The sequence below is a fragment of the Anabrus simplex genome, chromosome 1, assembly GCF_040414725.1.
Source record: "Anabrus simplex isolate iqAnaSimp1 chromosome 1, ASM4041472v1, whole genome shotgun sequence".
In the NCBI taxonomy this organism is placed as follows: Eukaryota; Metazoa; Arthropoda; class Insecta; order Orthoptera; family Tettigoniidae; genus Anabrus; species Anabrus simplex.
In genome coordinates this window covers 499518777-499539775 of record NC_090265.1, presented here as the reverse complement: position 1 = coordinate 499539775, position 20999 = coordinate 499518777, and the positions used below count along the sequence as shown (strand labels likewise).

Here is a 20999-nt window from a genome sequence, read left to right as displayed (position 1 = left end):
TCAAACAGAAAATCAAGTTTTTAACTTTTCTAGAACTTGCTTTACGTCGCACCGACACAGATAGGTCTTATGACGACGATGGGAGAGGAAAGGGCTAGGAGTTGGAAGGAAGCGACCGTGGCCTTAATTAAGGGACAGCCCCAGAATTTGCCTGGTGTGAAAATGGGAAACCACAGAAAACCATCTTCAGGGCTGCCGACAGTGGGGTTCGAACTCAATATCTCCCGAATACTGGACACTGGCCGCACATAAGCGACGGCAGCTACTGAGCTCGGTAGTTTCTGTATCTAAAGTCGAGTTTAAGAATATTGAGATTCCTACGTATGTTGTAATTAAAAATCACAAGTTCCCCCATTTAAATGTTGTACAACTTTTTTAATAACGCATCATCATCATAATCATCATCATAAATAAAACGAGATCATAAAGTGGAAGAACAATAATGAAACCATTCTATTGGAAAGCTTTGGCTTCTTATTCAATTTTGATCCGGAAGGAGATTTCTTAATACTGCAATATGTCATTGGGCTTTATGTCCCACTAACTACTTTTACGACTTTCGGAGACGCCAAGGTGCAATAATTTTTTCATGCAGGAGTTAATTCACGATAGTGGCGTAATTGACCGTCTCCAAATATCACCGGACTGAGCCGGGATGGAACACACCAACTTGAGCACAGACCAGTTGTCTACCGTCTGAGATACTCAGCCCGGCTTATTATTACAAGAATAATCGGAATTATTTCAAGCTTAGATTATTCGTTTTATGCATTTTAGTAAATACATGATCAAACCCAATGCTCTTGGTAGTACACGACTTAAGTCAATCCAGTAAATAGTTTATAGAAGGTCGTTCGGGACATATAGTGACGAGTTTGACGGCCGCTGGCGGCGCTGTTATCTACTTGAGCACGTTAAAACGGGGAGTGATGATTCACGTCAGTATTGAGAATGTGTGTGTAGAGTTTTGTGACATTGTGACGTACCCACTCTGCCCACAGACGTGTGACAAAATTATGACTGGCAGGTCACCTTAATATTAATATAAATAAATGATATGTCATTGTTTCTCCATAAACAATATCCTATGGGCGCCAGCCTTCAAGCTTATGGCTTGAAACCAATAGTTGGTAATTAATAATGATAGAAATAATAATAATAATACGTAATTAGACTCTAAAAACTCTCAGGGGTGGGGTGACGGAACACTAACCATTAAGTACACTAACTTGGAAGTTAAGGATCATTAATAAGAATTCCATAAAATACAAATTAAAACAGCTATTTATTAGGATGAAAAAACGTGACGTAACGGCGTATTAACGGAATCTGAACTTACGGAAGCAAAAGAAAAATTGAATGAAATAAACTCTAAAAAATCAACTGTTGCGTGAAGACTTGCAGTAATTTATACCATTAGCTCACCATTTGTAGATTCTGTTATCTGGATACGATCTCTGTAGCAGCTGATGATTGATGGATCTCTCGTACAGGCGGCGTCATCTCTTGTTGTGGATTCCAGTCCTACTTCTGTTTTGTGCATAGTACACTAGCTGTACTACGACTTTTCCCACCTTTAACACTTCCTACTGTACTCCTTACATAAAGTCGTAATGAGTCCTAATTTTAATAGCAAAAGCACCATGGGTTACGTTCATGGAGAGAATACACTTATATTCTTCCGTATTACGAAACAGTAGCGTAACTAAATTCATAACAACATCTCTACTGCCCTATACCAGTCAAAACCGGTCTCCCGTTGACTTTAACTCTCGTCATTGAGATAACAGGTCTCAATGAGAGTAACTTTTGGGTAGTACACTACTGAGATGCGAAGTGAACTAATTTAAGATCTTCCCTGATGTCAAGACGTACAGCCCTCCTCTGATGATAGATTAGAATCGTCGAATCGTCGTAAGAGTGTCTGAGTGTCTTCTCCTGCCCTTGTCGTTGATGTATATAGCCTACAAAATCTCCCTCCATCAACCATATCACATGGCCCAGTAAGATTTGAGGTCTTATCCCTTCTATTTATTGCTGTGAATCCACAATGTTGCTTCATTACGTCCACTCACATAGGTTGAACTTTCCCGCGGAAATGAAGCGTCAGGTAGCGAACTTCGAAAAGTAGGCGTCAACAAGATTTCAACTGTCTCCTCAGAGTATGTAAGGGGCACGTTCTCTCGTAAGCTTGATGACGTACATTTCCTGGTAATGGGATGAAATTAGCCTGCTGACTCCGGTCACCTTACTACGGCTATTGGAAAATTTACTGCAAGCTATTAATACGAATGATGTTGAAATACTTTACACAATAAATTGTTCGTTCAGAATACGTTATAGCCGCGATACAAAGAAATGAAATGATGATGTGAAATGGATGATTAAAACCCTATATATATAACAATTTTAAAATGACCTACCAGTGATTAAATGTATACATCTTATCAATTAATTATACAGTTCAATAATTTAATACATGTAGTGATGTCCCAAAAATCACAACATTAACTGAAATGATGCCGAAGCGGATTGACCCTTACTGGGAGGCCTACGTAACATCCCTTTCCGATGCTGAATATACCTATTCTGCAATCCAAGGAATGTGAAAGAAGCGTGATTTCTTGATATCAAAGAATGGGATCAGTTCTTTAGTGAATTAAAAAGGCAAAGGCCGGGCTTAATTCCGGAGGGTAAAAAACAGGCAAATCCATGACTAGCCACCAGCCGTACACCTGAAGTGGTGAGGAAATTTTTTTGTTTGTTTACGATTTGCTTTACGTCGCACCGACACAGATAGGTCTTATGGCGACGATGGGATAGGAAAGGCCTAGGAATGGGAAGGATTCAGCCGTGCCTTTAATTAAAGTGCAGCCCCAGCATTTGCCTGGCGTGAAAATGGGAACTACGGAGAACCACCTTCAGGGCTGCCGACTGTGGGGTTCGAGCCCACTATCTCCTGGATGCAATCTCACAGCTGCGCGCCCCTAACCGCACGGCCAACCGCCCGGTGAGGAAAGTGAAGGCTATTGTCTCAGGTGCTAACCCTGCCCATCAAAGGACTATTGCACGTAAATTCTGGATGTCTCTTTCAACAGTTAACACCATATCAACAAGAACCATTCAAGAAGAAAAGCGGAATAAGCGTCGAGTTCACAAGCTGTTGCCTCGTCACATTTCGGAACATCGCACTAACGCAAGAATGCTGTATGAGGGCTATCTGGCAGGGCAGAGATGAAAAAATGAGGTGATATTAGACGAAGCATATTTGTATCTTAGTGACTGTAACAAACCTCGCTTGATTTACTATTACCCTAGGGACAAAAAAAGAAATGTATCAAACATTGTATAAAGAATGCCAGGAAAGTGTTCCAAGCGGTTTCATGATCATCGCTACTGTTACAATGGCAAGTTAACTATTCGTCGTGTCGCTAATAATGTGAAGGTGAACTCTACGTAGGCTATTATCAGCAAGTAGTTTTAACACCCATTTACAACTCAGATACCCCAGCACTGTATGTGAGAGCGAAAAATCAGGTATGGGTACATCAAGATAAAGCATCCAGCCACACCTCTCGTTCGACTCGTCTGTTGGAGATGGAAAATAGAATACGCGCAATTCCTTTAACCGACATTCCGATGAAGGCACCCGATGGGTCACCCATGGACTTCTGTGCATTCGGACTCCTAAAAAGGTCCTCAGGGAATATACGTCCGCGCACTATCAATGGTCTGTGGAAAGCCTGTCAGGAGAAGTGGGATAAGACAGACATGCTAACTCTGCGAAAAAGTCTGCTGCAATGGAAATTACGTTGTCGAACTATAGCTAGAAATGATATAGCTCCTATTGAGCACGATCGTTGGAGGAGACATTGCTTTTCATAAACTAATTACCCTTCAAACATCGTCCACAGAGATCCCGAATGACCTCGTGTATTTATTACTTTTTATATATAAACTGTAGATATTTCTGAAGTTTGCCAAACAAAACCACCCTTACAAATGTGAATGAAGTAAGGTGTACTCTTGAAAATGGATTCCCTAATAATCGGAAACGAACAAATTGCTATTTTTGTGATCTTTTAGTTTCGTATTTGAATATGTATTTATTTGGAAGTCTGTTTTACTGTTGCCAACATTTATTTTTCACTTTTATACGGTCACAGTAAATGTATAACAGACATATTCTATTTGGCCGATTGAAAGCCATAAGGAACTAAACTCCACAATGTTCTTTTTGAGAAAAATGAAGTCATGCATATTTTGTAAAGAACCTTATTTACTTTTTATTGGTTTACGTCGCACCGATACCGGCGGCGATGGGATAGAAGAGGACTAGGATTGTTCTTAATTAAGATACGGACTCACCAGTTACTTGATGTGAAAATAGGAAACCACGTAAGATCACCTTCAGGATTGTCGACAACGGGGTTCGAACCCACCATCATCCGAATGTAAGATCACAGCTACGAGACCAAAACCGCGTGGCCAGCTTGCTCGTAAAAGTTATATTTTATAACTGCGCGTTTTCCAGTATATATACTCAGTGATAGAAATGACTCGGATGTAAAAGAAGTCAGTGATGAATTATATTCCATTTACTGATATAGTGTAAGTTACCGTAATCACGTACCGATACTAGTTCGTGGACTATGGGCAACGGCTGACTGGCCTAGAAAGTAGTCCTGAGAGTCGGTATTCCACTTAGCTTGGCTCGATACTGTTCCTCTCGACTGGCAGCCTTCGTATAATAAGAAGAATCCCTCTTCAGGCTTTGATCTCCCACGAAAGACTTGGGTTTCTCTCAATCGTGGTAGGACAGATATGATAGATGTGGATCACTACTCCATTAGAGCGGTATGCGACCATCCCTGGGCTAAAACTGGAGGGAGTTCAACTGGACTGTTGAGAACAGTACTTTTGAGTGTGCCAAAAGAACACTCAGTGGATCTGTGGAGGACTTCATCAATTATCTAACTAGGCTCAACAGTGGCTGGAAAGGCTTGACGTAGCTTTGTAATATTTTATCTCATGATCTATCACTCTTATTGTAGCCTATACTCTATTTCAGTTGTATTTATATGTCTTTGATTATCTGCAGTCTATATGTGTCGTACGAATAAATAAATAAATAAATAAATAAATAAATAAATAAATAAATAAATAAATAAATAAATAAATAAATAAATAAATAAATAAATAAATAAATAAATAAATAAATCGATTATCTTACATATTACCTGGAAGTTAATTACTAATGAGTATTTTAATTTAATTAGACGCACATCACAACACTGCTACTTATAAGGGTTTACACGCGACCTTTTGCGTCTACCACTGGACAGACTTCTGAAATTTGTTTCGGCGGCTGCTCTAAAGCCTTTTTTTTTGCGTCTGAATTGCGGTAGTCTTTGCTATCAGCTTCCGTAGAGTAATCCAGTAGCTTCAGAAGGAAATAATAAATGGGGTAGTCGTGTGCTTGGAATTTGTTGTGTGAACTTGTCATTAGGTTGTTGGAGAAGAATTTGTTTCCAATGGCCGAAGAGGAAGGCAGAGTTGGATTGTTTTTGAACGTGTTCTGGGCTATTAACCTACATTACCAATAGCCGATCAATATTGCCCGTGCGGAACATTCCACACTAACTCACAAACAGTCGATACTGTGTCACCAGTTGAGCAGTGGCCCTCCCCATAGACATAATACTGAATGCGATAAAAGCAGTGCCCTGATTTAAGGGATGGTACAGTTCAGTGGCGGATACTGAACACATTTAGGTGGGGGAAAGGTTTACAGTCCGCCTCTGTGATGTAGTGGTTAGTGTGACTTGCTGCCACCCCCGGAGGTCCGGGTTCGATTCCCGGCTCTGCCACGAAATTTGAAAAATGGTACGAGGGCTGGAACGGGGTCCACTCAGCCTCGGGAGGTCAACTGATTAGAGGTGGGTTCGATTCCCACCTCAGCCTTCCTGGAAGTGGTTTTCCATGGTTTCCCACTTCTCCTCCAGACAAATGCCGGGATGGTACCTAACTTAAGGCCACGGCCGCTTCCTTCCCTCTTCCTTGCCTGTCCCTTCCAATCTCCCCGTTCCCCACCAAGGCCCCTGTTCAGCATAGCAGGTGAGGCCGCCTGGGCGAGGCATTGGTCATTCTCCCCAGTTGTATCCCCGACCCAATGTCTCAAGGTCCAGGACACCGCCCTTGAGGCGGTAGAGGTGGGATCCCTCGCTGAGTCGGAGGGAAAAACCAACCCTGGAAGGTAAACAGATTAAGAAAGAGAGAGAGAGAAAGGTTTACACCAGTTATATTTCAATTCTTTTAAAGAAGTATTCTCTCTAAGTAGCGTGCTTTTCTTTTTTTAAATGCAATTTTAAGAACAATTTTATATAACATGAAGTTCAGAATGTGTAGTTTATTTTTCTTTAGGAGTTTCTTACTAATGTATTTGGTTTTCACGGAATTGTTTTGTTGTTGTTATGAAATTTATGCCTTCATTTTACTTCTTTGTCATGCTGCTGTGAGTAAGCTTTGCCACCGGAATATCTCCCACATTGAAAAAATATCAAGCGTAATCCGGAAAAGAAGGATAACATTCTACGCTCACCACTTCAGATTGCCAGCTGAAAGAATCTGTAAACGTTTGTTATCCTGCTTCAGAAGTCTCAAAACGACTCCTACTTGGTTGGTGGAGATCTATAAAGATCTTTTAAAGTATGAAATATCAGAAACAGACATTCAACGCCGAGCACCACTCAAATAAACATTCAACTCCGAGCACCACTCAGACAGACATTCAACTCTGAGCACCACTCAAACAGACATTCAACTCCGAGCACCAATCAAACAGGTTCACCAAGAAGAAGTCCCAACTCGACTGAAGCATGTCATTCTGATGCATGGAAGAAGGCACACTCCAAAAGTATGAAAACCTGGTGGGCCCGCAAGAAGACAAACAGTTGAGATCTCGCGGTCCTTAGTGGCCCTAACGACTAATAATAAAAATAATAACATGAACACCAAGGTAGCAGTTCCTCTGTAATCTCACGTCAAGAATCTGACAAATCATTATCATACGCAGACACAGCTTCCAGAGCACGTTTCATGTCATGCTTTTTCCGGCGCTTGAGTGTAAACGACGTTCTTCAAATGTCCCCACAAGAAGTCTAACGGCGTAAAATCCGGTGATCTGAAGGGACAAGAAATAGGTTCTCATCGTCCTATCCATTTCCCTGGCAGTTCCTCGTTCAGATGCTTAAGAACGGGCAAAGTCGAATGTCGTGGAGCTCCATCCTGTTGCAACCATATCGTCAAACGATCCTGCAAGGGCACACCCTCCAGCAGCAGTGGGAGTTCCTGACGCAGAAAGTGCAGGTAGCGTGAGCCTGTCCAATGGCCCTCAAAGAAATAAGGTCAAATCAGGCGATCCCCCTAGAATCCACACCAGATATTCACTCCCCATCGTACTTGATGGGCCGCCTGTCGCACCCAGTGAGGATTGTTCGGACTCGAATAGTGCAAAATAGGTGCATGTTGTGGCGATTGACGTTCCCATTATTGTGGAAGCGCGATTCGTCCGAGAACAAGATAGGCGATACGAATGCTGTATCATTGTCCAGCCTGCCTAATAGCCATCGACAGAACTTCATTCGAGCTTCGAAATCCCGCCGATGGAGCTCTTGGTGTAGTTCAAGATGGCATGGTGAAATTTATGTTCATGCAGTATTCGCCAGATGGACGGCTGGCTGGTGTTCACCTGTCGTGCAATCACCCTTGTACTGATGTGTGGATTATTACGAGCTGCCTCCAGAACGGCTTCTCCTGTTTCACTCGATGTAACGGGCCTATCGCTGACTGGTGGCTGGTTGGAAATCACGCCTCTTGTCCTTAGGCGTCTTTCAACACGGCGGAATGTCGTAGCAGCCGGGTGTCGCCTGTCGGGATACCGTTCCTGATACAGACGTAGTGCCTCGCACGCGTTTCTTTGTTTTGCTTCTCCATAAATGAGGAGCATGTCAACGCATTCATCTATGAAAGCATGCCGAATGACAGCAGAGATTACAGTACATTCAGGCCGTAACCAGGTGAGTATGCGCAGGGCACAAGATGAATAACAGCACCATTCTACTGTTTGAACGTGGCAAACGTGGGCCTGTGTTTACGTATTCAAACATCATACCGATGCAAAATTTTTGAACGATGCAGGATTCGAACCGCCACTGGCACATTCCGTAGATTGCTTGGCGAACTCCTCACCACATCCGCTACGCCACTCGGTTGGGAACATGCTGGTAGAACGACGAAAGTACGTACATACGGCATCCGGTTTGGTGTTTAAGACATCAATTACTGCACTGTTCTTTCTTTCTTTCTTAATCTGCTTGACCTCCAGCGAGGGATCCCACCTCTACCGCCTCAAGGGCAGTGCCCTGGAGCGCGAGACATTGGGTCCGGGGATACAACTGGGGAGGATGACCAGTACCTCGCCTAGGAAGCCTCACCTGCTAAGCAGAACAGGGGCCTTTGTGGGGTATGGGAAGATTGGAAGGGATAGACAAGGAAGAGGAAAGGAAGCGGCCGTGGCCTTAAGTTAGGTACCATCCCGGCATTTGCCTGGAAGAGAAGTGGGAAACCACGAAAAAACACTTCCAGGATGGCTGAGGTGGAAATCGAACCCACCTCTACTCAGTTGACCTCCTGAGGCTGAGTGAACCCCGTTCCAGCCCTCGTACGACTTTTGAAATTTCGTGGCAGAGCCGGGAATCGAACTCGGGCCTCCGGGGGTGGCAGCTAATCACACTAACCACTACACCACAGAGGCGGACTACTGCACTGTTATTACCTAGTTTTATGCATTGATTCCCCTCTTCGTTACACCTGGTCACGAGGCACGACACATTAACGTAGTTGCATGATAAAAGGACGTTGCTGCATGGTTTCAAGTTGTCATGTTTTGCGAACGGATGACATAACATTTCGCCAGGGTTCATAATCGTGTGCAAAATGTGCTCACTGAACATTAGTACCATACAGTACGCCTACAGCGGAATAACACCCCTACTGTATAACCATGTGCACGTCGGCTGGGCTGCAGCACGATATTGGAAGGGTCTGCTGAATTACACGTATATTATTCTGACGTACAGACTAGGAAAATGGATGCGAGTAGGAGAACTATGCTATTTTCTTAGTGGAGAAGAAGAAAACAGCAGACCAGCCGTTAACTACTACAAAGCTTCAAACTCCATCTACGGTGGGTAAAGAGTATAGGGGCTATACGGTTATGACTTAAAATGAATGATAATTTTCACAGTGATAATGAATGTTTCTATTTGGTAATGAATATAAAATGTGGCAACATGCAAATAAGTGCACAAACAAATGTTTCGATAATATTATTCTTATTCTTAATCTCTTTACCCTCCAGGGTTGGTTTCTCCCTCGGACTCAGCGAGGGATCCCACCTCTGCCGCCTCAAGGGTATTGTCCTGGAGCGTGAGACATTGGGTCGGGGGATACAACTGGGGGAATGGCCAGTAACTCGCCCAGGTGGCCTCACCTGCTATGCTGAACAGGAGCCTTGTGGGGGGATAGGAAGATTGGAAGGGATGGACAAGGAAGAGGGAAGGAAGCGGCCGTGGCCTTATGTTAGGTACCATCCCGGCATTTGCCTGGAGGAGAAGTAGGAAACCCCCGGAGGCCCGGGTTTGAATCCCGGCTCTGCCACGAAATTTGAAAAGTGGTACGAGGGCTGGAACGGGGTCCACTCAGCCTCGGGAGTTCAACTGAGAAAAGGTGTGTTCGATTACCACCTCAGCCATCCTGGAAGTTGTTTTCCGTGGTTTCCCACTTCTCCTCCAGGCAAATGCCGGGATGTTACCTAACTTACGGCCACAGCTGCTTCCTTCCCACTTCCTTGTTTATCCCTTCCAATCTTCCCATCCCCCCTCACAAGGCCCCTGTTCAGCATAGCAGGTGAGGCCGTCAGGGCGAGCTACTGGTCATCCTCCCCTGTTGTATACCCCGACTCAGAGTCTGAAGCTCCAGTGTACTGCCCTTGAGGCGGTAGCGTGGGATCCCTCGCCGAGACCGAGGGAAAAAACCCGACCCCGGAGGGTAAACAGATTACGATACAATACGATACGATATAAATAAATAAATAAATAAATAAATAAAAGAAAGAAAGAAAGAAAGAAAGAAAGAAACTAAGTTCGCCTGTGTGGTGTAGTGGTTAGCGTGATTAGCTGCCACCCCCGGAGGTCCGGGTTCGATTCCCGGCTCTGCCACGAAATTTGCAAAGTGGTACGAGGGCTGGAACGGGGTCCACTGAGCCTCGGGAGGTCAACTGAGTAGAGGTGGGTTCGATTCCCACCTCAGTCATCCTGGAAGTGGTTTCCCGTGGTTTCCCCCTTCTCCTCCAGGAAAATGCCGGGATGGTACCTTACCTAAGGCCACAGCCGCTTCCTTCCCCCTCCCTTGCCTGCCCCATCCAATCCTCCCATCCCTCCACAAGGCCCCTGTTCAGTATAGCAGGTGAGGCCGCCTGGGCGAGGTACTGGTCATTCTCCCCTGTTGTATCCCCCGGCCCAAAGTCTGAAGCTCCAGGACACTGCCCTTGAGGCGGTAGAGGTGGGATCCTTCGCTGAGTCCGAGGGAAAAACAGATAAGAAGAAGAAGAAGAAGAAGAAGAAACTAGTCTATTATTGCATTGCTTCATTACTACACTATACATTATACGTAGACAGTGAAATAATATTGCTATCCATTTTCGATCAGTCTACTTCATTCGATACCAATTTATGGACAGTGTCCATTGCCAACCGTATACGTTCTGAATGATCAGCGTTGAGACCTTCGGTTCAGAGGGCCTCGGTTTCGATTCCCGGCCGCTTTGGGGATTTTAATCGCGTACGATTAATTGTTCTGGCTCGCGGATTGGGTGTTTTTATTTGCTCCAACACTCCTCGTGATATTTAGGCAACACAACACACCACACTACCAACCACCACAGAAACCACGCAATAGTGATAACATCCCTCGACATAGGGTTGGTGTCAGGAAGGGCATCAGACCGTAAAACAGGGCCAAACCGAGCAAGTGGCTGTGTGGTTGGGATCACGTAGCTATCAGATTGCATTTGGGAGATAGCGGGTTCGAACACCACTGGCGGCAGCCCTGAAGATGATTTTCCGTGGTTTCCCGTTTTCACACCATTTCCGTTTGGCTGTACCTTAATTAAGGCCACGGTCCTTTCCATTCCTAGCCCTGTCCTATCCCTCCGTCGCCATAAGACCTACCTGTGTCGATGCGACGTAAAGAAAATCGTAAATTAAGAAAACAATGTTCTATCACTGCAACGTCCCTGGTAAGTAAGATACCTTTATTCCAAGGTAATCTATTTAAAACAAACGCTCCATTTTCCGTGTGACTGGAATAACCTCGCTGAAACTAGTTCAGTCCTCTCTGTTTCTGAAAGTCCCATCACCATTTTGCATTCTTGGAAGTCCTAGGAGAGACTCATCTAGTTAGAACGAATGTCGTCACACTGGCCGAGTAATATTTCAGCAGTAAATGACGGCAATTCCCCTGTCAACGTGATGGTCCAGGGCGCGTGGAAGCTACAGCAAAGTTGGTTACTCGGCAACCAGAGGCCACTAACCCGCCTGCAATGCGCCGTTACCACGGTAACGCACGCTATACGATTAATGAGCACTTTTCTCTCTCTTGCTTCAATGTAACACGAAAGGGAACAATAAACCCTCAAGAATCGTTACTTGATTGTTCTGTCCAGAAGAGGTGGTAGTCGAAGCGGATAATTCTTCGAAAAGGTTTGTGTAGTCTTTGTTCTGTACATCTTTATTTTGTGGTTAGTGTGTGTTTGAGTTTGTTTGTTTGTGTTTGTTTGTTTGTTTGTTTGTTTGTTTGTTTGTTTGTTTGTTTGTTTGTGAAAAAGAGACTGAAACATATATAACAATGTACCGAGCGAGTGGATCCGCGGTTTGGGCCACGTAGGTGTCAGCTTGGATTCGGGAGATAGTGCGTTCGAACCCCACTGGTGGCAGCCCTGAAGGTGATTTTCCGTGGTTTCCCATTTTCACAACGTTTGCATTTGTCTGTTATTAAGGCTACGGTCGCTTCCTTCCCATTCCTAGCCCTGTCCTATCCTACCATCGCCATAAGACCTATCCGTGTCGGTGCGACGTAAATCCAATTGTGACATATCACTGAAAACCCTGAGAATATTTAAAAACAGTTTTCACGAAAACTTCATCCGTAGAATACGTTTATTTTAATAATAAATGTGTACATGTAAATTTAAAATATACAGAGTATTTGAGAGATAAGAAAAATGCTTTTCTATTGGTTATAGGTAGGGCCTCAAATACAAATGACGTCAAAATAACGCCCTATTTAAAAAATTAAGTTGAAAATAGACGTTTGTAGCTCAGGTATTACAAGGTGTGATCAAAAAGTTTCCGTTTGAAGGCGTTGCTGCAGCGGACGTGCAACGTAACGCGACTCCGATGCGAGTATATAAGTGCTGACATTTAGGCAAATACCACCTTACCAAAACAAACCCTGCCTGTTAATGCGTCTAACGTACAAACAAGCTTGCCGTGGTAGCGAGTTCACTCGGAAACCGGCAGCTACTCCTTGTATCACTTCCCACTCATCCCTGCTATCTCTTTCTTCTTAGAAATAATAGCATGTTGTTGGTCACGCGAGGGGAGCGGGCTTCGCCCCTCCGCCCCCCCCCCCTCTCCGAAGAAAAAGCAAAGGGATTAGTATTGCGGTCGTGTCGTGCCGAGGTGCGTGCGTGAACTATGGCGACGTTATTACCAAATGCGTCCAAACAGGACCAACGTGCTATTACTCAGCTCTTGGTAGCCGAAGGACAAACATCGATGGACATCCATCGGAGAATAAAGACTCTGTATGTCTGTATGTCTGTCGAAAACCACCGTTGTAGAATGATGCACCAAGTTCGGTATGGGTCGCATTTCGACACAAGACGGCAGTCGATCTTGGAGGCCAGCCTCATCCATTACGGACAACAACAAGTGGGAAGTGGATGTGGCCTATGGTCCTGACATCTCCCCTTGCGATCACCACGCCTCCTGACCCCTTCAAAAAGGCCTTGAAGGGTCGACGCTGCAGCAGGTGTTTACGGACTTCATCACGCAGCAGGGCACAGTGTTTTACCTCACGGGGATCTTCAACCTGGTGCATCGGTGGGATGAGTGCCTCAAAGCTCAAGGCGATTTTGCCTGATTAGCTTCCCGATTCACGACTGTACGGAAACTTTTTGATCACCCCTTATATTTAATGATGAACGACTTCCAGTGTGAATACGTTCGCTGCTATGTACGTAGAACGTCTCCATACAATTTATACATGCATACCACCTGAATATGCAATACAGTGACGTACTTAGTATTGCCTCCTTCACATTAAGCATGCATACGTGCTGAAGCTGCAGTGAAATGTGTACAACTGCAGTGGTGTGATGCACCTACGAAATAGTCATACACATTACGCATGCATACTGTGTGAAGCATGGTACGGCGGGCGGTATAAGCCGATGAACAAACGAATCTAATATCTACCTCACAAACATCGCGTCTAGAGGCTTAAAATGAGCTTTGTCTCATCATTGTACGACAAATTCGATATTTTGCCTGTATTAGCCTATGCTAATCTTCCGAAGAGTCCAAATCACGGTTCTCACGGCTACCATTTGAGATTCCGGTATGATACATAGCCTATGTTTTCCGAAATGGTGATATCTTTCAAATGGCGGAAGTAGTTTGAAAATCGGTCTAGTAGTTTCTGAGTCTACCCGTTACGTAGACACAAACTCACAGTCTGTTTTTATATGTTAGTACAGATATAATTGAAATGTTGCAAGTCCATAACATTTACAATTCATGCTCCTCCTCCTTCTTATTATTATTCTTCCCGGTTTTTCCTCCAACATCTTGCAGTTCACATTTTATCTGAATTAGGCCCAATTTTACGGCTGGATGACCATCCTGACACCAACCTAATGAGAAGAGATGTAATGTATTTATTACTGCATGATTGCCGGGTGGTTGTCAATGTGATGTGTTGTATGTAATGGAGATGTGTATTAATACGAACAAAAACACCCAGTCCCCGAGCTATTGACGAAGTAACAACACGCAGTTAAAATCCCCGACGTGGCCCGGAATCAAACACGGGACGTTTTGAACCGAAGGCCAGTAAACTTACTATTCAGCCAAGGAGCCGGACTATAATTAAAATTCATTCACACAATAATAATAATAATAATAATAATAATAATAATAATAATAATAATAATAATAATAATAATAATAATAATAATAATAATAATAATAATAATAATTGTACCGGAGGTACACCTTCTCCGTCCAACTGAACTGCGCACCTTCTAGAAGGCCATCTGGGGTGTGAATCATAAATTATGTCTCTGAAGATACTTGGACCTTTAATCTTCAGATGTTTCTACTATCGGCTCATGTGCCCCCTCTGGCGGGAGGGTGGACTACTATTTTTTTCTAGGGAATTTGCTATTGTCTAATTCGGTAAAACTTAAGTGTTTATAAATTGTTTCTTCATGTGCTGAAGTTGTCAGCACTACTACAGCTTCCTTTTCCTCATGTTACGGACCAGTCAGAAATGTCTGTATATATTTTTGAAATTGGGGATGTGTACAGGCATTCTGCCTAGCTCAAGAGAGTTCTGGAACTTTCCTCTCTGAGTTACTGTAAAAGTCGGGCGCTTTGGGGCTATACTGTCATCTTCGTTGCTCCGGTCTAAGTGTGTGTACGGCGTAACTGGAGGCGGGGGCAGCTTTGCCGTCGTCGGAAGGCCCAACAACTTAAGATAATGGCAGGACATCTTTTAACCTGTGATAGGTCCAGATAGTTAGCTTGAGGGGAAGGTTAATATCACGTTTTAAATGTAAATTTTCAGGCAAGTCTGAAGACTTTGTTCAATCCCTGCTGGGAAATATGTAACTTAAGGAATTAAGAGTGTTCACCCTCTATTAATTCCCACTCAACTTAGTATGGGGGTGACTATGATTTTATAAAACTCGAAATTGTTCTAAACTATTTTGGTATTTAATATGTCGCCATCTAGTCACCCCTCTGTAGTGTAGGCTTAGCCTCTATAACTTCAGGCCATAAGCCCACATAGGATTTTAAGTGTATTTCACAAGGAGTGCTAGTGTTTCGTCTCCTAGCATTTTGTTTATGGCCGATCGTCCTAAATATTTTCTTCTGTACTTCTAGGCCATTTAGAATGGGCACTCATTGCTCCTGTTAAATTCTCATTATTTATAGACGGGTGTGTAATAGACTGTCGAGCTGAAGTGACAGTAAACACAGTTTTTGAAGTTACCTAGTGTAAATTCGGATAAGAAATTGGTGCCTCGAAGAGGCTGGATTGTATTAATGTTTGAAGCTCAAAGTTATTATACGATGTAAATGCGTGGAGCAAATATGCTCTTTTAAATAATGTGCCTTTAGAGCTACCGTGCTCATTCATTTGTAAACTATTGTATCGAAAACCTTCCTTCTACGTGTTGTATGTGTGTTAAGTAAAAATAGAAATATATGAGTAGTCACCGATAGTAGTGGTTTTTAATTAACTACATCGTTGTACCCACGTCAAGTTCAAGATATATCCCGGCATTTTTTCTGGAAATGAATTGGACAACTATGAAAACTGAATTTTAATACAGCAGCATTTCTGTTCTCGTTCTTCTCCAGAGTGAGTGTTCCTGGTTATGGAAGCTTTAAATTCGTCATGGGACAACCTGGCGGGAAAATAAAGTACAATTGTAGTGCTCGGATGATAAGCGTCTTCCAGAGCAATGTGTCTCACTACGCTAGCTCCGTCAAGAAACTGTCCTGCACATATTGGGTAGCGATGCGGTGATGTCAGGTACAGTTCTCACATCATTAAAGGAGCTGGATTATGACGTATGACTTCTGCCTTCTTGGAGTTTCTTCTCTCAACAAAACAGCTGACAGAAGTAGGTCACCACTCACTGCTAACAGAGAAGCGTTCGACTTAAACTGATTTAGAAGTTGAAATATGTTACGAGGAAGAGGTTTTCCAAACGTATTAGGCTGAATACCTTTGATTTATCAGGAACTTTAACCCATGACTTTCTCGGCGACGAACTATATTTATTCACCAATGCGTTGAAGTATTACGCCAATTTATTAATCGCGATGTACTGACGTCGTTTGACTTAACCAACAAAACAAAGATAAATCTGTGGAATATGTTTCGTTAACGTTTGCGAAAGTCTACTGGAGTCTCCCACATTTTAAATATTATTCAATGCCAATTTACTGTACCCGTGTTGTAGGGTTATAGTGGCTGTCTTTTACCCTGAGGTCTCTGGATCGATTTTCGGCCAGTTCAAGGATTTTAATTGTGAACCAAAGGCTGGAACGAGGTTAACGCAGCCTGGTGAGATCACTTGATACCAAAGGCAACAGGTGTAGTCAAGACGGCCAACCAATACGGTTGAGGGTACCGTCATGCTGACCACGGGGATCTCCATTATCTCCAGACCTTCTGACTGGGAAGCAGTCGTCTAGAAAGACCAACGCCTTTAATGGGCTGTATGTGTCACGAATTTATTTTATTTTGATAGAGTGTCGGTCTCCATATCTCAAAATTACGGGTTCAGACCCAGCAGAGACAGTTGGAGTGTTGAAGCGCGCGAAGAAATGCATTCGCCACTACACGTCGCTTGATGTTGGCATGTAAAATCTCTAGTGGTAAATTTGATATTTATGAGACAAACTTGAAACTCAGTCATAGATCGCCCAACAGCGATCCGTTTCCCTGCTATCTGGAAGAGTAAAACGGAACGTCGAAATTGACACACAGGAAACCTCGATGGCGCCAGACAAAATTGCATACTCACGGCAGCTAATGCCGTAAAATTATTATTAGTAGATTGTGATACAATTAGATACGTCTTACATGCAGGCAGATTCACCAGAGACAAAATACATATCGTCGCTGCCGGGACAAAACCTCCTATGTGAAATATTTTAGCTTAGAACTTTGGCCGGTAAGGTTCTGTCCTCTAAGGTGCAATATTGTGTGAATATTTTCAAGGTATTCTCGCTCTTCATAATGCATGTGCTGCGGGACAGTATCTCTCCAAAAATATTTTCACATAGGAGGTTTTGTCCCGGCAACGACGATATACAGTGAGTTTCTCTCATCGGTTGGCCGGCAGGCACGCCCAGCTTATCTGCCTCCCTTTGACTCATCACTTCCCGTTACACAGCGCAGCGACAGAACGGAAATGCCCGCACTTCGCAGTTCAGGTCCGTGCTAAGAATGTGTATTAAGTGTTGATCTGTAACTCCAACTGTTCTCGAGTTGTGAAGTGTTACTTTGAGGTATAATTCTCACAATGCCTCCACATGTGTACACGGTAGAGGAAAGGGTATTTATGTAAGATAATTATGTGAAAACACAGTCTTGCAGGGAAGTCGTTAGGTGATTTGTAACACAATTTCCAGGTGTACGCCCTCCACATAAAAGAGACCGTGCGGAAACTCGTAAACAAATTGGGAGGAACTGGTTCTTTACTCGATAAGAAGCGAAGTGTTAAAAACGAGTACTTAACGAGGAAAAGATAAATGAAATCGCAGAAAGATTATAACATATGCCTGCAAAATCCATAAGATGACTTGGACAAGAAGCCGGAGCTTCGAAGAGCTCAGCTTGGCGGGAAAGAACATACCCGGAGAGAAATAGCCTCAATTACGGAAGACGAGCTTATGCGTGTGAATCGGAGTTCCCTAAGACTCTGCCAGAAATGTGTGGATGCACGGGGAGAAAATTTCCAGCAACTCCTGCCATAAGGTACGAGCCTATTTTCTCAATGCTTTATTCTTATTTTCTTAATGTTAATTGTTAACTCATGCCATGCACGGATAAAGTGAGCAAAGTTCTATCCTTGTTACTATGTCGCGGAGCGGGCAGTGATGAGTCAAAGGGAGGCAGATAAGCTGGGCGCGCCTGCCGGCCAACCGATCAGAGAAACTCGCTGTTTATCTCACTCCTTAGTTCCGTTGCGTGATACGGGTTGGGGATGAAATTATATGGCATGTTTTTTACGAACAGATGCACTTCCTGTCGTCAACCTTAGTTGAGGAGCTAATGAAGATGAAATGAATGATGGTGAATGGAATTGGGCAAGGAGGGGGAAGAATTCGGCTGCGGCCTATGAATAGGAACAATCCCGGCATTTTCCTGGAGGCGAAAACGGGAAACCAAGAAAACCATTCTCAGGACAGCCGACGATAGGGATTCGAAACCAATCGAGAGATCAAATATATATTATTCACCAAAGTGATTAAATATGTAAAATATGAAATCAACGTCAAAAAATGAACGGAAATGTTTTTCATAACGAGATAGTCGATATCCATTACTTGGAATAACATGTCTTCACCAGCTGGTCATTCCATGCCATTTGGCTTGACTTTAGCAGGAGAATACGTGACAGTTAGAGCTTACATTTCGAACATAACGGAAGTGTTGGAGAGGGCGGAAATTAATTTATTGGTCTGCACAGTGTCGGACACATCGAGGTAATGAATAACATGGCAAAATTGTGCAGAATGTGAAGCCGCAATTTATTGCTATCCTTACGACAATCTGATTTAAGAGACAATATAATCTATTTCAACCCATCATGCGGTAGTCAAGCCGACGAAGATTAATCCGTATGGCATTATGTTAAATACGAGGTATATGAGAGATACTGGTGTGTATTGCCAATGGTATGAATATTCTCTCCCCACCCTTCTCCTTTAGTTCGACAAACAAGAGTTTACTGTATCTCAACAGTCCAATTGTGAGATGATGCTGAAGATACTCGACTACAAACATAGGTACATTTTACATTTGTCTAACAACTTGTTCAAAATCCGTGGCCAGGTAGAGCAGATATTGTAACTGTGGAAGAGTTATCGATAATATACAAGGCGGGATCGTTTTTAATATTGTCACGCAGAGCATCATCACTATATATAAATAAAATATAATATTCATTGAGCATTTTTTTTCTAGTTGCTTAACGTCGCACCGACACAGATAGGTTTTATGGCGACGATGGGACAGGAAAGGCGTAGGAATGGGAAGGAAGTGGCCGTGGCCTTAATTAAGGTACAGCCCCAGCATTTGCCTGGTGTGAAAATGGGAAACCACGGAAAACCATCTTCAGAGCTGCCGACAGTGGGGTTCGAACCCACTATCTCCCGGATGCGAGCTCACAGCTGCGCGCTCCTAACCGCACGGCCAACTCGCCCGGTATTTAGCATTTTAACCGGTTATCTAAACTCACAAGGGTAATGGATGTGTGTCGACTTAAATCTCCACACCATACATGATGAGGCACTGAATGCAGTGAAAAGGTTTGTATCGAAATCTGTGTCCCCTTGCCGTATCATTGTGCCAACATTCTTTCCAGGGGATATCGACCGATACTTCGAAATTGTCACTAGGTTTGGAAATCATGTGGTTGGTTACGTCTCCTATCAGAAATTATTTACTTCTATCAGGACATCATTATCTCCAAAACATGTGGCCGCCCAGATCTCTTGATCTGATACCCGTATATTTCTTCCTCTGCGGACTAATACCGTATAAGGTAACCGTAACCATCGCATATTCGCCAGGATTTTTAAGTCCGGCAAAATATGTCTGTTGATAGTGAAAACATTCTGTATCTTCGTATATTCGTATTTATCACGGGGCCCTGCATGATGAAATTCAAATGTGACTTTACATTCATTAGCTTGTTGAAAACATGATTGCTCAGTCCCACTGTACTTGACTGTGTGAGAGTTTTCTGACGGCCTATGTTCTGCAAACGAGTTTGTACCTGTAATTACTTGAAGGAAAGGGATAACATCCCTGTGCCTTGAGAATATATAGTGCCTATTACTAACGTGATATTTTACTACAGTGAGGTATAAGAACACAGCAGACATTCTCCCAGGATAGCAAGTCTGGGATTAGATTCTCGAAATTTGCAGCTTATAAATCCCGTTATGAGATGTTTCTTAAGAATACTAGACTATCAATATAGATTCTAAGTACATTTTAAATCGGTCTAAAAAGTGATAAAATGATAGGGGGTGATGGGTACAGATAAGGGAGCAAAGCATCTCCGTACAGGCCACTAAGAGCCCCTAGAGGAGGGAAAGGTAAACCGTAACCTCGAAACTAAGTGGAGCAGAGTGATTAGCTCTACAACCGGCCGCCATTTTGGGTACTAATATTTGATGTGTCCGAGTGAACCTTAGGGCTATATACCACTCCAGCAGTGGAAATATTTCTACATTTTTTGACTTCCTGACTGAGAATCGAACTCACATCCTTCTTTGTGAACCGAGCATGACTTTAACACCTTGGTTAGGCAGCCCATGACGAGTATAGGCAGAGCAGCTAAAGTAACTGCAGTATAGTTCTGGATGGTACCTATGTAACAAAGATTTTAATAAATTATAACAGCTGCGAGACGTTCATAGAACTGCTAATTTTATCTCGACTGGTTTACTTAGAGTTTTCAATTTCATAACGTGGCGTATACTTATGAACTCATTCTTTGATTATTTGCGTATTTTTTTCCCTTTACGTGTATCAATTTTTGCCAATTTTGATTCGAAACTGTGAAAATCAATTTTTTTTGATACCGGTACCATCTTCAAATTGTATGTAACATTTCATTTATTGAGAACAATATAATGTTGGAAACATGTTCTTGACGAGTTGAATACTGTTTTTATAATACGTAAGTCGAGGTTCGTGGACTGGAGCGCTCGTGTTATATAACAAGGCTGTGTGTTCCGATACACCAGTCTGTGATTCGATTACGAAGTCTGAGAAAGCACTTCCTGGCTTTTAGCAAACACACAGAAGAGGACGCTGAGTGCAATTAGGGCTCTTCC

At 43.2% G+C, this 20999-nt stretch overlaps 1 protein-coding gene across 1 annotated transcript in view; it reads right to left on the bottom strand.

Moving 5' to 3' along the window:
* Positions 1-20999, bottom strand: part of Syt14 (Synaptotagmin 14) — a 181830-nt gene that overhangs the window by 139855 nt on the left and 20976 nt on the right. Inside the window, exon 2 of the mRNA XM_068227659.1 lies at positions 20425-20529. Coding sequence (XP_068083760.1) covers positions 20425-20529 — 105 coding nt within the window. The remainder of the gene's footprint in view (positions 1-20424; positions 20530-20999) is intronic.